General features: G+C 32.7%; 1 protein-coding gene across 8 annotated transcripts in view; it reads right to left on the bottom strand.

Annotated features, from left to right (window-relative positions):
- The window catches only part of LOC117399737 (eyes absent homolog 1), a 52,977-nt gene extending 36,621 nt beyond the window's left edge, over positions 1–16,356 (bottom strand). The window contains exons 1-8 of one of the 8 annotated variants that reach the window (XM_033999095.3): positions 16,075–16,356; positions 10,704–10,754; positions 8,307–8,434; positions 7,165–7,230; positions 5,247–5,324; positions 3,968–4,034; positions 3,479–3,624; positions 3,100–3,237 (exon numbers count right to left, since the gene is read on the bottom strand). In XM_033999095.3, coding sequence (XP_033854986.2) covers positions 3,100–3,237; positions 3,479–3,624; positions 3,968–4,034; positions 5,247–5,324; positions 7,165–7,230; positions 8,307–8,430 — 619 coding nt within the window. In that variant the 5' untranslated portion in view covers positions 8,431–8,434; positions 10,704–10,754; positions 16,075–16,356. Of the gene's footprint in view, positions 1–3,099; positions 3,238–3,478; positions 3,625–3,967; positions 4,035–5,246; positions 5,325–7,164; positions 7,231–8,306; positions 8,435–10,703; positions 11,153–16,074 lie in introns of those variants that run through there. The other 7 variants (XM_033999097.3, XM_033999096.3, XM_033999104.3 and 4 more) reach the window with 7 other exon arrangements.
- Between the last annotated feature and the right edge of the window lie 531 nt (positions 16,357–16,887).

Genomic DNA, 16,887 nt, shown 5'->3' with positions numbered 1-16,887 from the left:
GGTAATTAAATCAATCAAATAGAGATACCATCTAATGACTTAATATACATTGGAAAGCCCCAGAGGCTGACAAGTCCCTGTTAATTTAAATTTATACATCCTTAGTCTCCACCTGTATACTGACATCAATGAACACCTGGGAGAAAATACAATTTCTTTACCCCCCAATAATTATAAACCACTTTGTTGCAAGCAACATCCCTGAAAGGAAACTGGATCCTTTCCAAATAACTTTTACATTAAGCAAGTGCTTTTTTTGGTTGCAATTGATCGCTTTTTTATTTATGTTTTCAATAAGCTTCTCCACCAAAACAAGAAAAAAGAAAGTAAATTACACAAGTTACTTCTGCATCTGCATTGATCTTGACAAGCGACTTAAGGCTCTGGTATCTTTCTACAGTATATAGTTCTGGCATATAGAAGAAACAGTTTTTGTAATCATCTTTCTAGGTTTCATCATTAAAATATGGAAGTCACTGTTATCAAACAATACTTTCATGAAGGTATCAGTGCAGTTTAAATTAATACTATATTTAATGTATACTATGGGTACCTTATGCCCCTGGTCGTACCCTGAGATCAAGCAAATGCTGGCTTTCTGGTTGCTCCTTGAAGTCAGTTGAAATCAGGAGGGGTGAGGGGGCCTTTAGTAGTTCTGCTCCCTGCCTTTGGAACTCTATTCCAAATCATATCAGGAATGCTGGCACAGCTGACATTTTTAAATCAATTTTAAAAACATATCTGTTGAGTTTGCTTATTTTTGAGCTAGATAGCTAGGCCATTGGATTCCTTTTTTATTTTATTATTTTTTTTACATAAAAAAAAAAAAAATTGTATTACATGAAAAAGGGAATTTATATTTTTAAATAGCGAACCACTTTCACTTGCTTTCTGCGTATGAAAATAGAGATTCACTCACAGTTATTTTAATGGATTATAAGGAAAACTTTCATTTACCTCACAAATTTACCATTTTCTTAAATTGTATAAATTCAAACAGCAACAGAAGCAAGTAAAACAAAAACTGCTGTTACTTTAATACTATATCTGTTCTACTACCTTGTACAAGTGTTGCAAGACAAGGTATTAACGTTCCAGATTTGTACATACTACCTCCAAAGATCTAATAACAAAAATAAACTTTAGTTATTACTACCTTCTGTCATAATGCACTGGAGATTAATTTACTGCATTTAAATTAAAAGGTAATTATACCTCTGTTCAGGTAAGCAAAAAGCAAAGCCCTTTTATCCTGTGGTCATCACTAGCTCCAGGGGAGGTCTTACAGACCGTAGCAAATGTGAAACGGGTTCATTACAAGCTAGCTAGTGTGGGCTAGCCAGCGGTCTCGGTTCTAACCACTTACAGCTATGGCCAAAAGGTTTGCATAATCCAATAGAATTAACTAATTTTGCTTCATAATGTTGAATGAAACCTGCTGAATACTGTTACGTTAACATATTGAATTATGTACCACTTTGTAGTTTTCCATATATACTTAAAGAAAAACTGACACATTTAAAAATGTGACATTTGAAATCTAACGTGAAACACTGTACTAGTATTATGGCTTCCAGTAGACTTTTGCGATCTCATTTTGTAGTTTCTTTGATTACATGATGTTAAATAACAGATCTAAATTATGTTGATAGTTTTTTTTTTTTTTTTTTAATTATGCCTCAATCCTAAAATTGTAGGTAATGCAAAACTTTTACGCATAAATAAATGATGCCAAAAGATAGAAAAATAAATTAATAAATTAAAAAAAAGTTACATTTAAATCAATACTAAATTTTTTTTTAAAAATATTTTAAATAAGCTGCTGTGTAATTTATGTAAGTTGTGTCATTTGTGTAAATTGTGAATCTTTATTACAAAAGCATCAAAAAGTGAAATAAGAAAACCTCTTTGTACAACAAATTAGCTTGACAGGCAGTTCAAAAAGAGATAAAAGCTACAACTTGCAGAGCAAAAGGTTCCCTCAGCAGAGCATGAGGGCCCACATAAAAGCAAAAAAGCTCCACCAGCATTTGAAGAATGAAGCCCTGCTGGGGCTAGTATGCAGTTCCCAAGAGCAGTTCTCTTTTTCCAGTCCATGCACTGGCCTCCCATGGAAGCCCATTTGCTTTGCTTGATCAGTCTTCTTACACGTCCATCATTAGTGCACAATATTTGTGGCAGAAGTTAGTACAACTCTCTAGAGAATAGCCTACGAAGTCCAGACGGGCTCTTTAAAAGTTAAATCTTGACTACCATTTGTTGTTTCTTCAAAACCTGGGCAAACTGTTTCCTGCTTTCAACCTCACATTCCTAATACTTAAAGTAAAAGTCAGAAAGACTGGAGTGTTATTATAATATACTGTACTGTAGTAAACACACGGGCCACGCTAAACTTTTCAAACAATGTGTCTGTGTGTTTGATTCTACATGCACACAACTAACAGACTGACAAATGTGATTCCATAAGTAATTGTAAAAAAAAAAAAAAAAAAAAATTACAAAATTGACACAATTAGACAGAAATAGCAGCAAAGGCCATTAGCTTTGACCATGCCAAAACATTTTCTTTTTCTTGAACATACATAAATGTCACATAAGCTGCCAATTATCACACATGTAAGTAAAGTGTAAAAACATAAATCTAATTGTATTTGTGTTTGGCAGCTGGGAACAGATTGCCAATAATTGCTGTGCTTGAATCTAGAAAAGTATCAGATGGTCTAACCCCTGCAGCAGCTCAGTTACATTGGCCATTGTCATGTGTCTCCCTGGTGATCTTGAGCGATCCAATCAATACACGGTAAAAGCTACATAATGGGGACATTATCTAGTCTAGTTAATCCACTGATGGTCAAGTGTTTTAAAATGTATTTTATGTGTTAATTGTGATAAGACAAATGCACACATACTACTGTCACCATTACTTAATGAATTATAGACATTGTACATTGCCATAACACAGGGGGCAATTACAATCTATATAAGGCAGACAGTGTAAAATACTTTAAATATCCCACTTTGGCAATATTTTTTTCAGTTAGACATATAAATGTTTAGTTTCCCCCATTTATTACAGAAAGCGTGAACACTGATACTAACCTTGCATCTGGTAGCTATAAGGAGCCTGCCCTGTCTGAGGGGTCGTAAAGTTTGAACCGTAGCTCAGAAATCCAGTCTGTCCTGGAGACTGTGCTTGGGTCAGTCCGCCTTCTGTCTTGATGCCTGCCCATAATGTACCTAAATCAGTTAGTGATATCACATCTGTATGATCTTAATGTTTTTTTTTTTTTTTTTTCAATGACACATGTAAGTACCACACTATGTTTCCCTAATATAAGCATAGTATTTTTTCAACTAAAATATTTAGCTAGTCTGGGTATAACCAAGGTGCAAAATTACTGGAAAGATGTTTTTTTTTTCTTTTTCTCTCACATATTCAACAACAACAATAATAATAAGTAATAAATAATATTATTACCGTAAGCAGGAATTCCATAGGGCTGGCCAGGCTGTGAATAGGTAGCATAAGCGGCTGCTTGCTGCATTCCTGTAGTGTACTGCGTCTGCCCATATGCAGCCATAGTTTGTGATGAAGGGGTAGGCAGAATATGTGGATATGGTCTGCTATTTGTCAACATGTCAGAAAAAAGAAAGGCCTTCCTTTAGATCAAAAACATGTAGCTACATGTGCTAACTGACAAATGTATTGTAATTGTGTTACCTGATCACAAACAATGACCTGAATTAAAAAAGATAGCAATCAAACATTGTATACACATTGTGAAAGACTAATACGTCACAATGGACATTTTTGAAAGATAATAATTACAGCCGATTTTACAATATGCAAGTCGCAAACATCACAAACAAAGCCAGCGTAAAATCCTGCTATAGCAGAAGGATCTAATTAGGGCTCTAAATTAAGTAAGAAGATGCTTATTTTTTTCAAAGATAAAAGAAGCCTTACTTGGAAGGATAGATCTGTGGAGAGAACTGGTGAGTTTGTCTTGGGCTGAAGCCACTGCTTCCAATAGCTGAACAGAGTTGAAAAGAAAAAAACAAACAAGCACATATTTAAACATTAGAAAATAAGTAAATGTTATTTTTTGCCAACAGAACTTCTGGAATCCAAGGAGACTGAAATTACTCTGCATTACTCTGTTTATTGCTATAACCTGACCAGGTTAAAAATGAAGTGTAAAATAATCAGGTAACATTTTATTTTTCATAAAACATCTGTAATATTCAACATTGTCAAAGGAGCATTTTTACGATGCAATACACAGAATAAAAGAAACAGGAACCACTCCTAGTAAAAAGGTAAATCATTTTCTTCAGCCTGATGATAATAATTAATGCCTTGTACGCAGCAGGTCTCTGAGTCATACTAACTAAGAGACAACTGTAATTAAAGGTAACATCTTAACATTACTGTTTCTAAAACATAAAAAACAGAATATAATTGATGCGTTTTTCAACTGTAATAACTGTGCAAAACTACCTCCATTTAAAACACATACACTCACACAAAGTAATAACTGACTATAAACTGCTCATAGAATCAAAAATGAGTTCCTCAAAATCAGGGTTTCAAACCTCTATATGATAAAACAGATTCAATCAAATGCATACAAAAAAAACCCCTTCAGATGCCTAGTCCGATACTGATTATTATATTATTGGTGATTTTTGACGCTCATCAGCCAGTGAATGGAAAGCTAAAACTACCACTTTAAATATTAGCTTGAAAATTTCATTTTATTTGCTTTAGTTTAACAGAACTCTTCTGGTGAAAACTTGGGCATTTTATAGATTACTAGAATTTAAAACATAAACTGCTTTTAAGTAATTTTGTACTGTTAAAATGGTTTAGTGTAAGCTGCAGCAGTCTGGCAACATATTTCTGAGTAGAATTAAAAGCCTCATGAGACAAATTCTACATCGTACCATTAAATAATAATAATAATAATAATAATAATAATAATAATAATAATAATAATAATAATAATAATAATAATCAAAAAGAGAGGCCTTAAGTTATAATTAGTAAGTCAGACAGTCAGGCAGCTGCTTCTAAATTATAACTAAGCACACCTTTTCATCCTTTTTTATCATGGTAATTTAGCAAGAGGGGCATATCTTGGGGGCCTGCTTAGCAGGCTGACTTAGGTGGATTATATGGTTCATTTGTATTTAATAAATTGCCTTTTGATACAAAGCTGTTCATGACCTTGAAAAGCCCTTACCTGATCCTGAGAAATTGTCTAAAGATCCGTCCGCTGTCGATGTGGCAATGTCACTGTTGCTCATTGGCTCTGTTTTAACTGCAAATGTAGGAGGAGGGCTTGTTAATTTCATAGTACCTATAGTATTTATAAAATGCATAATATATATATATATATATATATATATATATATATATATATATATATATATATATATATATATATATATATGTATATAACAATGAGAAATTAGATTCAGAGTCCACAGGTTACCAAAAGCTCTAAAGCTAAATCTAAGTTCAAATTTTCAACTTCAGGTGTTGCAGCCGAGTGTATCCATTTTTATGTAAACCTAAAACTATTACATTTAAAAAAATATTTTACACCAAAACAAACTACAAAAGAGGCTGAAACTAGCCAGTCTCAATATTCTCATCCCTGTATCATGAACACTTGGCCCAGTGCTGGTTTGGCTTAATCCAGTGCATAGTTTTATCTGAAAAAAATCCAATAACTTTATAAAAAATAACAAGAAACTACTAGGGTACTATCAAATTAGTTATTTTTGGTTGTTTTAAAAAATTATAAAAACAAAATTTAAAAATGTTTTCTTACGTAGCAAAAAATGAGGGTTAACTTTGCACTGGTGCAAACGGAATGAACTTGGGCATGTTGTGAATTTCCTTCTTTATCATTATCATGCATCTAGACAGTCAATGTTTGTAATCTTATCCCAGAGTAAAGTTATCACAATAATTTAAAGCATCTATAAGGCACAGTTATGAACCACACTGTTTGTGCTAAAACTACAATATGTGTTATTGAAAACCATACAATGTTACATTCTTAACAGCAAAATATAAAGGGAGCATGAGTCATGCCTGGTGAATTGCAGGTCAAATGAATACATGCTTTTCTTTCTATATGGCAAATGAGTCATGATTACATTTTGAGACAACACTTCTAACAAGTTATATTACTGACAGTTTCCAACATTAACTACATAAGAAGATCATAAGATCTCAGGTTAGCGAATGGCTATTGTCAGCAGGAAGAGGGACTTTCAGTATGCTTGAAATTCCCCTTGACCAAATCAAAATGATGTTCATACAATGTACTAACATTGGTGGTTCCTTGCTACTAAACTAAAATGATGGGAGTTAAAGACAAGCTTGCAGATGTCTGGGAGAAACCACAACTCTTTGGAATAAATCAGCTTCACCTCAGGAAGGGGGATTTTTTTTTAAAAGACCAATTTAAAAACAAATGTATAATGTGGGTATGGAACCTTGTCCATTTAAATCCTTCATTGTTGCAACACTTTTGCTGTCCTGTTTAACACATTTTTATTTAGCTCACACTACATATGAAGCACATGCTGATGTACAGTATATTTGAATATACATCACCATAGCAATGCATGTTTGAATATTTCAGGACTATCACAGGGCATGCACAAGAATATACCATTTTCACTCATACCATCACAAATGTTTAAACTCTCCCTGCAGAAGCTCTAAACACATGCATTTTTTCCCCACAAATTTGATTAATTCATTTATGAAAGAACAGATTTCAGCAGAAATAATTTCAAACCATGCCTTTAACACGAAAAGCATGACACAACAATCAATGCCAAAATAAAACTCTAATTAATGATAGATGCAATACTTGATAGAAGTTATTTTTTGTCTTAATCCAGACTACAAGATTTTAGAGGAAGTTCAATACAAGCAATTCAAAAGGAAGTTATGGAACAAAAAAAGTAAATTTGATTCTACTACCAACAATGCACAAATCAGGTCAGGGCATAATTTTAGAGAGGTATAATTTCCTACTTTTAAAATATTGATCAAAAGGAACATACACCCCTGTTATATATTCTGAAATGAACCCAAAAAGTATTGCACATTCAGTCTAGCATCAGAACTACACAAACCTGCAGTGGTCTCTGTACTAGAACTTAACAACCAGTCTGCAGGGGTGAGCATAGTGATGGTATCACCTAAGGGGGAAAAATGTCAAAGGAGAGTGACTAATTATACAGTACTTGGGGTCATGCACTCAGCTTCTGCTTCTCAATGGTCACTGCATACTAGCTTAACCTAGTCAGTAACCCTGCTCTCATTTAAAGAATCAGTGTCCCACAATCACGTTCTATGTTACTCTCAAACATGGTGTGTACTACAGTCTGCCATTGTGTATTCTGTGTTTCCAGAAAGCAGACCCTGTTTACTAGTTTATTTGTTTGCATTCCTAAATATGTGTGCTGTTATGTCACTATGATCAAAATAGTCAGGCTCATTCTACTACTTTCAACAGGTTATGAGTGGCATATTCAGACCTTATAGCTTGGACAGAAATGCAAAAAAGAGATGTTCTTATACTGAGAACCCCGTAACATGAAACAGTAATTACAACAGGCCTAATTTGAAACCTACGTCCGCGAGTGATTGATCTGTCTTCTCTATCCTCTTACTACAGTATAGTTTTTGCTTTGCATCTTTTTTGTTTGTTTGTTTTTTTGTTTTTACAAATACGTCCCCTCTCCCCTATGAATCAGGAACTACATTTCTAATTCTATGCAAACTACAAGCTGAGCTGTTTCAGCTTTTATGGTTCTAGTGTAAAGCAGTGAAGAGCATTCACATTTGTAAATGCAAGCTTTAGCTAGTGTTGGTTTGCATTTAACAATCTACAAAACTAGAACTAAAGAGTTCTATAGTCAGATTTTATTATATTCATAAATTATTTTTAAATTTAGTTAATCTGTAAAGTGTACAACACATTTGAAGAACAGTAACACTAATAAACTAATCTAGTTGTACATTTTTATAAACTATGTCAAAAATACAGAGTAAATCACATATATATATATATATATATATATATATATATATATATATATATATATATATATATATATATATATAACAATTTAACTTTTATAAAGACTGCAGATAATAGGTACAAGTACAGCCAAACCAACCATTATAATGTCTATCAGAATATAAAATGCAAATGTATTAACCAGTACAATTAATCAATTATAAGAAAGAAAAGAAAAACACAGGCACCCACCTTCTGTGCCATTTGGTGCCATGGAATTATTATTGATATGTGAGTTGTCAAGTGTTGGACCATTAGGGGATTCACTGATTCCACTGACTCGACTGTGTGGGCTGGCTAGATCCTGCATTTCCATAGACCTAAAGCAAAACACGGGCAATTTACGTCTTGCTTTATGTCTTATTTAAAACTATCAATAAGATACTTAAAACTTAACTTGACATATGCTAATCAGGCTTGTGCTTTTGTGTACAGTTCGGTTTTCAGAGAAATAGAATATGATCTAGGTTGTTTATATGTATTCTACAAATAAACACACTGAATATTTATTTCAAGTGTAATTTGTTTGTGTGATTTTGAACAGAGGATTGGAAATAACAAGAACATAAATATCATTGCCAATTTCACAAAAAAATAACCACTGTTCTTTAGTTTAAACCATTTTTTTTTTGTACCACGAAAAACAGATTTACTGGACTAGCAAGAAACACAATGTGCATGAAGGAGCTCATGAAACAACCTTCTGAGTTGTTTAATATTACAAATTTGTTCTAAAAAAAAAAAGGATCATTAAGGATATTTTAAGGATCAGCTAATTTATTAAGCAGGAGTAGCTAATTAGGCTAATTCAGAATTGAATAGCTCATTAATTACTTAGCAACCACTTATGCACCCCAAACACAGGATGATAGATTAAAGAGTAAAACAAATAGCAATTTTCTAATTAATGGGCCATATTTTCTAAGCATTTGCTCCTGTAATTAACAATTGGACAATTCTACCATAATGTTAACAAAATAAAAAGCAAACAAATTCATAGGGTTTAAGAAACCTTATTTAATTGTTTGGTTTAAAATATGGCCTCATATGTTTAATAACCTTTAAATAACGTTTTCGTTGAGTAGCTACTTAGCGAGAATGTAATTCATATTTAATACACGCCAAAAAGTAGTCTTTTCTATATTTATTTTCAGCAGTAGATAGTTAATGCTTCAAACACAATGTAGCAAAACATGAATTTTGAGCTCAACTACAGCAATTACACTAAACATAACAAAACAAGACAGCACTACTGTATAAGAGACATTATTAGAACACTCTTTAAAAATTAGAAGGGTCATGTAGGCAAAAAAAAAAATCACGAATATTGAAATTACAATTAGAAAAACAAAAACATTGGTTATGACCTGTGTATTACTAATATAGTAAACACACAATTTATATATATATATATATATATATATATATATATATATATATATATGTGTATATATATATATATATGTGTATATATATATATATATATATATATATATATATATATATATATATATATATATATATATAACTCCAAGTTCAGTTTCAATTGGTTTGCTGTCTAAATACAGCACTTCAAACCATTGTGAAGCCCGTGGTCCACTGACAGGGAATGGAGTTTGCTTAATGTGTGTGTTTGCACTGGCAAACTACCTAATTGTGTCTCTGTTTCCATTGAAGCCCATTGCATTAAAAAGATTTTTATGTCTGTTCATTTGTTTGCCTTCTGGATTATATAAAGCGTGCCTTATTGAAAAGAGGTCAGGCCAACATATAGTATATTGTGTACACACACGCACACATTCGTATGCCATACTGGTAAATACTGCCTAATTGACTATCAAACAAAATTAGCAAAAAGAGAAATAAAAAGAAAATACACTTTTTAATAATAATAATAATAATAATAATAATAATAATAATAATAATAATAATACAAAAATATTTGACTTGCATTCCAAGTTATAGTTAAAACTGTAAAAACCTCACTAGGAAAATAGCATAACCAACTTGTTACGTTTGAATGCTTCTGAATGAATGTTATCACTGTACTGAATATACTTCTGCATGGACAAACACACTAATCAGATAGGGAAAGTTTATGTTTATGCCATTTCTGAATTTTAATTGAAAAGATAATGAAAACTGAAAAGTACACAACGTGTTTTAATTACAGGTAAATCTGGAATGACAACTTTTACACTGTTTCTTATTTTAAAAGTGATCGTGCTATAATTCCTTAATTCCCAAATCAAAGAGATTTAAAGAGTCCATGTTTATGGAGTTTAAGTTAAATACATCTTATGGTTAATGATTTAAACCAACAACGCATTTTGAACATTCCCTTTTTTAACTTTACTTACAGCTCTGAGACTATTTTAAAGTTTTCTGTTTATTTTTGAAGTAGCCTTGAATTAAAGTGTATTCTCCTATGTTTGTTTTTCTAATATATAAAAGATGTAACATTTCAAGTATACACAGCAAATCCAGATGAGCTATCATTCCATAATCTTTCAGCCTATTTACATGAAGACAACACTTTGGTCAAGTTCTAATCAACAATGCTTGATAAAATATCAACAGTGTTCTTACCTGGAACTTGATGGATCAGAAACATCTGAATCACTTTGAGGTTTTTTTCGCCTGCCAAACAGAAACAATAAAACTCCTTGTTATTTTATTATGGTGTTGCTGTCCAGGTCCATCCATGACACAATAGACATTGTCTGAGAAACAAATATTATTATACTCTAGCAGAATGGGAAAAGAGGAGACCCAGCAACAGAGAGGCACATTGTCTCTAGGTTAAACCCTTCTACTGTTGTTTCCTCCTTCAGGTCTTCCCTCCTCCCCATGTCAGAGGAAAGCAGCCAAATGCCGGGAAGGTGATTCATCATTGGCCTACGACAGCTGCAAACTGGATTAACCCTCCCCCAATCAACATGCAAAGCAGCTTAGCCAAGGTAAGCAGGAAGAGATGCCTGAAAAAGGTAGCTGCTGGAAAATGAACTTGCTGAATGGAAGTAACTCAAGCATAACACCCCTAGCATCTTCAGAGGATCTTTCATCTACCATTGACACTATCTGAAATACATCTCCACTCCCACTCCCTGAACACTGACAGTTTCTAATGATCATCATGGTGTATTCCCGCAGACCTGTGTCAGCTTAACTCTACAGGGGAACTTTTCAAATGACAGAAATATTTTAAGGCAAGGCAGTAGTTTTACCGAACAGACAGGTAACAGCGAGAAAATAAGTGGTGAACTAAAACGGGTAATTAAAGCATTTAATAATCAAATGCATCTGAGAAAGATTAAGAAGGGAACCACAACATGTTTTAGAAAACACACGTTCACAGTAAATTCAGTCAAATTTAAACAAATTCAAGTACTATTTTGATTTAAAGCAATTTATTACAACTTTAATATATTACAATCTGATACTCTAAAAGTAATAACACATTTATAGAACTTCAGGCCAGGGGCGACTAACAAAGAAAATGAACTGAGGCCACATGTCAATGCTCAAGCATTTCATCACATTTGGTTAGTTGGACTATTTTCACAAAGCTTTATATTTGTATTAGTTTAGATGAGATCTGATTGTCTTGCTTAAAAAGCCTGTAATAGTCTTACTCTCCGTGAATGAAATGTTACTGATAAATCCTGTTGAACAAAGCAAAAAAAAAAGAAAAAACACACACACAATCAGGAGACAGCTATTGTCTGCGAACTAAAACAAAAGGACATTTGCATAGGTTTGCTTTATCCTACTGTTTTTGTAAACAGTGACTGAATACCCTTGTTTGAGTGTGCATTCTCTCTGCTCAGCAGTGAAAGGCTGTGAAGAGCAATCAGTAATGATGCAGGTCTTTCCACCACAGCCAACATAAACTGCCAGCAGGTGATATAGACCAAGTGAAGAGAGGCTGTGGCTTGAAAGCAAAAACAAAACCCTTCTTCTATGAAGCCTCATATATAAGTCTGCATTCAGCATCTTTGATGTGCATTTCAATTCAACCTGAACCGACTTCGCTGTGATGATCACAGAACAAAGCCAAGCAAGATGAGGCACTCTAAGTGTCATCAAAATAAGCTAAGCACGCCTCACTTATGTCTGTTTGTTCACCGCTTCACTTTACTTATTTCAAGAATTTCACATTTCCATTAGCCTACATTGTAGCCTTTTAACCATTCATGAAGCCAGAATGCTGGTACAACACATCCCAACCCTAAAAGGCCACACAGCTCATGACTTGTTTAGATGTCACTGGACCTTGCTTATTAATGATTTTAATGAATTCATTTTAATTATGATGTACAGTAACACTTCTGACACTGCTATATATTCTCCATATTACATATACAAAATTAGTGATAGTTTTTAAAATGGTATTTTTAGCTGATCAGACTTTTTTTTTTTTACTACAGTATTCCCAGTGAAAGCAAATTATCAGAAATGATAATAATGGTGGTTTAAATATCAAAATATTACGACCACTATAAGTTATTTTAAATAAGCAGTACTTTACTATGTGTGTGTGTGTGTGTATATATATATATATATATATATATATATATATATATATATATATATATATATATATATATATATGTCCCTTGTCACAATTTTTCCACGCCAAGTTTACAGGCTTTTCATTTTATGGTGTAAACTGTACATATTTCTTTCAGTTACAGATTATGCAAACCATGTGTTCTATGTTAGCAGGTTTTAAAAACAACGCTTTAATCAAAATAACTTTTAAAACAACTAAATCCTCACTTAAGCTGGTCAGCTGAATCCACATGGTGGCCAAGGAAAAATAAATCTACTCAAAGAATGTAGATGCAGACAACAATTGGACACAGATGTGAGTGGAATTAGTCACAGTTTACAAAACGTTACACTTCACTTGTTTCTTTTTATCTGGGCATCAACATTAAAATGTAAATACTGCTATGATAAATTTGCAATTTTTCTATAGGCAGTAAGTAAAAATTTTTAAAAAAAATAACCCCAGACACTCATTTGGGTGCATATGTTAGTGTTCATTTTGTCTGGGTATTATTTTAGTGTTTTTTTTTTTTTTATTATTAATTGCACACAATTTATATATATATATATAAAAAAAAAATTTATAAACTATTGTAAAAAAAGAAAAAACAGGCAACACTTGTTTTCAAGGATGAACTTACAAATGCTTTTTTAAATTTGTTTTTATTTTTTTGACAAATAAACTAAAATGTTGTTAAAATATCCATATCATCAAACTTGCATTTTTTCTTTTTATTTAACTTAATGTCACTGTATGTCTAAAATAACCGTAAACCCTAAAATAACTAAATTATTTCACAAGCATATGACAATCAGAAATATTTAGAAAGGATACGTAAATATAGTTTCCTCAACAGGTAATTCAATTGGAATGTAGATGAATCAAGGAAAGCACAGTAAAATGACTTTTGATTTTGATTTTCACTTTTCTTTAATTAAAAGTGTAATTCTTCACAGATGGGGTTGTTGATGTTCAATTTGTCTCCCTCATTTTACTAAATCTGACACAGTGTTCCAGCTATCCACTGAATAGCTACATTAAATCTGCTAATACTGTGCTCTTCAACCCCCCAAATTATTTCCAGAAGGCAAGCTCACTTTGAGAGCCCATCAAACAAGATTTAAGGCACACATTTTATCACACTCTCCCTACCGCAGAGCCAGGGGATACAGACTCAAAAGTCAGGAGGGTTTTTTTTTGCACTTTGTTATACTTTGCTAAATGTCAAATGAGAAGCATCTCCTAGAAAACCATACGTGAAGCCAAAAGGATAATAACACGCTGCAAAAAGTAAACTGTTAATAGTATTTGCATTCCAATTTCAGAAAGATGCAACATACAATTACATTTAAGACTGAAAAGCATTTTTTTACCATTTCCATTTTTCTAGTTAAAAAATGCTTAGTTTACCCAAACTAAACATATAAAAAGGATGAATAATAATACTAATAATAATTCTCAATCAACAGTATGTTACCCAAAAACAAAGGACCACATTTACACATTTAAAACCAACTATACTGACAGAATCCAAACATCTTTATTTAAAAAAAAAAAAAAAAAAAAAGTGTTATATACATGATTGTCATTAACAGGAAGATATTGGTAGAATTCTACTGTCCATTAATTCAAACAATTATATTTTTACTAATTGAGTTTAAAACATTTGTTTTATTTATTTTTTCTCGAGACATGATTGTGAAGTTAATTTGAGACACTCAGTTCTCATTTCCTTCTCTTTTGGCAACATATTCCAGAGACAAACAGCATCATGTTAATAAAATAACACACATCTGTATTTAGTAAACACCACCTATCTAATTGCTCAGTATGTGTTTAGGGTTTTGTTTCCTCTGTCTCTTACTAATAAACAGCAGAGCTAGGCAGTATCAATTAGCCTTCTGTGTCTATCACCGCACACAATCTTCAGCTTTGAAAGACTTCGGCTGCACACATACAGAACGCATTGGGCCTTTAGCAAACACACAGCAGCAGGAGACTGCTGGCATGGCCTCTAATCAAGAAAAGCTCAATTCACAAAATATGAAGGCCATATACAAACAAATACAACAGGTAAACAATACAAATCAGGCAGCGCATTATCAGTTATTTAGAAAGACAGGCTCATCGTGTAACAAATTAGAAACCCTCGTTGTTTAAAGATCTTATGCAATTTTGTTCTTATATGGTTAGGATTATTATTATTATTATTATTATTATTATTATTATTATTATTATTGTCTCTATGTATTTTCTAAGTTTAAATATATCATTTTAAATTAAAATTTCAACTTGTTGAAAATATATTTCACATTAGTAAAGTACAATACATTTATTTTACCAGATAATAAATTCACGTTGGTTATTGTTGTTAATCAAGTCATAAAAGATGCCTTTCGCATTATTTTCCCCCAAAATTCAGCAAGAAATGTTTGTCATTCTATTATCAATGCCTGTGTTGAATTACTTTCGAATGTTAACAGAAATACATAACATAACACACAAATATATTGCTATTTAAATTGAGCAAGCACTAAAAATTCACATTCTATATGAAAAAACTTTTACCAAAGGTACTATCAGAAACATAATTTTGTAGCATGTTGTTCTTGAATATATATTTGTGGTTTCTATCTCTCTGTAACACATTCCATGCTGCAGCAGATGTCAACTTAAATGTCAACTGTTTTGACTGTGTGGGTTTTGTTTATTCTGCCAGCCTGAAAAAGGGTCAGTATGTTTTGGTTGCTGCATGGAAAATTTAAACTTATTAAGCAGAAGGATTTCCTGCTCAAGCAAACTCTGTCAGATTCATCCAGCTTGGTTCTATATTTTCAGAAATATTTCAGTACACCTGTCTTGTATATTTGTTTATATGGTTTGTATAAAACAAGCAATCGTGTCATTCAGTAAGAAAATATATTAGCATCATATTTATGAGGCTACCATGCAGAATTATATAGTATATATTATCTACCATACAAAATGAACTGTACTTTTAAAATAACTAAGTAACTCCCTAGATACTGCCAACATATAACAAGCTGGAGTATTATAAGCGAGCCAGATTTAATTGTCATATTTTGTGAACATTTTTTTTTGTATACCGTTATATTGCTTTTTTTAAAATAACAAAACAAACACATTATTTTTTTTAGTTTTGAATATTACATTCAATTTCAGCAAAGACTGCTCATAAAAATAAGACTGTGTGTAACTATAACCTTAAAAAAACACACACACTATTATGATGATATCAAAACCCCAAGCCTTTTCAAACTGTTCCAACAGGAAAACCTCAAAAATGAAAAGCTTGTATTACAAAAAAAAACCCCAAAAAAACACAAAAAACGAACATTTACAGACAGTTCATCTAATTTAAAAAAGCAACATGCATATACTTACAGCACTAAAAACGGTTGGATCCTCTGACCTTGCTCTGTTTCTTACCCTTTTTTAATATCCTTCAGGTTTTTCCATTTTTAACCATGCATAAGTGCAACTCTCTGCTCTTAAGAACATAAGGCCTATGATGTATGCAATATGTGTTCACAGTTTTTAAGCGCTAAATTAGCCACAGTGCAGTATCTCTGCGGGGCAAACCAGAGCTGGAATGAGAGCTGTCCGATTACTGCTGCAGGCTCTGACTGAGTGTCTGAGGAAGGAGGAGAAAAAAAAGCTGCTATCTGAAGCAGCAAGAACTCCTCCGTGAACTTTCACAGGACTAGGGAGAGGGACTAGGGAGTTAGCACCGAGCAGCGCAACACAGGACCTCCGTATGTCATTTACAGCTTTAAGCAATATAGCCTTTTCCAGATCGTATCAGTGAACCTAAGACAAAGAAACAGCAGATCCTTCATCCATCCTATTTGTTTGCTGAATCTTGTGGTTCTGGTCATGCAGCCTTAGGGCTTTTTTCTGTTGTTTTTGTTTTTCTAGTACAAACCACAGCTTTTCTCTTGTGTCGGCCTTACTGGTTTTAACCCGACTGATAACCTCATCAGTGTTATCTAATTCACCCTCACATAAATTCATGTAAATTATGGAGCTTCTGCTATCTGGATAGACTTCTGTGTCTTACCAGCCTAGTGGAAGCACTCCTTCAACAAGTAGCAGCTACCAGTATATGTTTAAGTTAATGATTACATTCTGTCTTACATTTAACATTTTTAATTGTTAGCTAGTAGAGGCTTTAATTTGGATGCATGTGTTTCATTT

Source organism: Acipenser ruthenus, chromosome 4 (assembly GCF_902713425.1).
Source record: "Acipenser ruthenus chromosome 4, fAciRut3.2 maternal haplotype, whole genome shotgun sequence".
NCBI classification, from domain to species: Eukaryota; Metazoa; Chordata; class Actinopteri; order Acipenseriformes; family Acipenseridae; genus Acipenser; species Acipenser ruthenus.
This window is presented reverse-complemented; position numbering and strand designations above follow the sequence as displayed.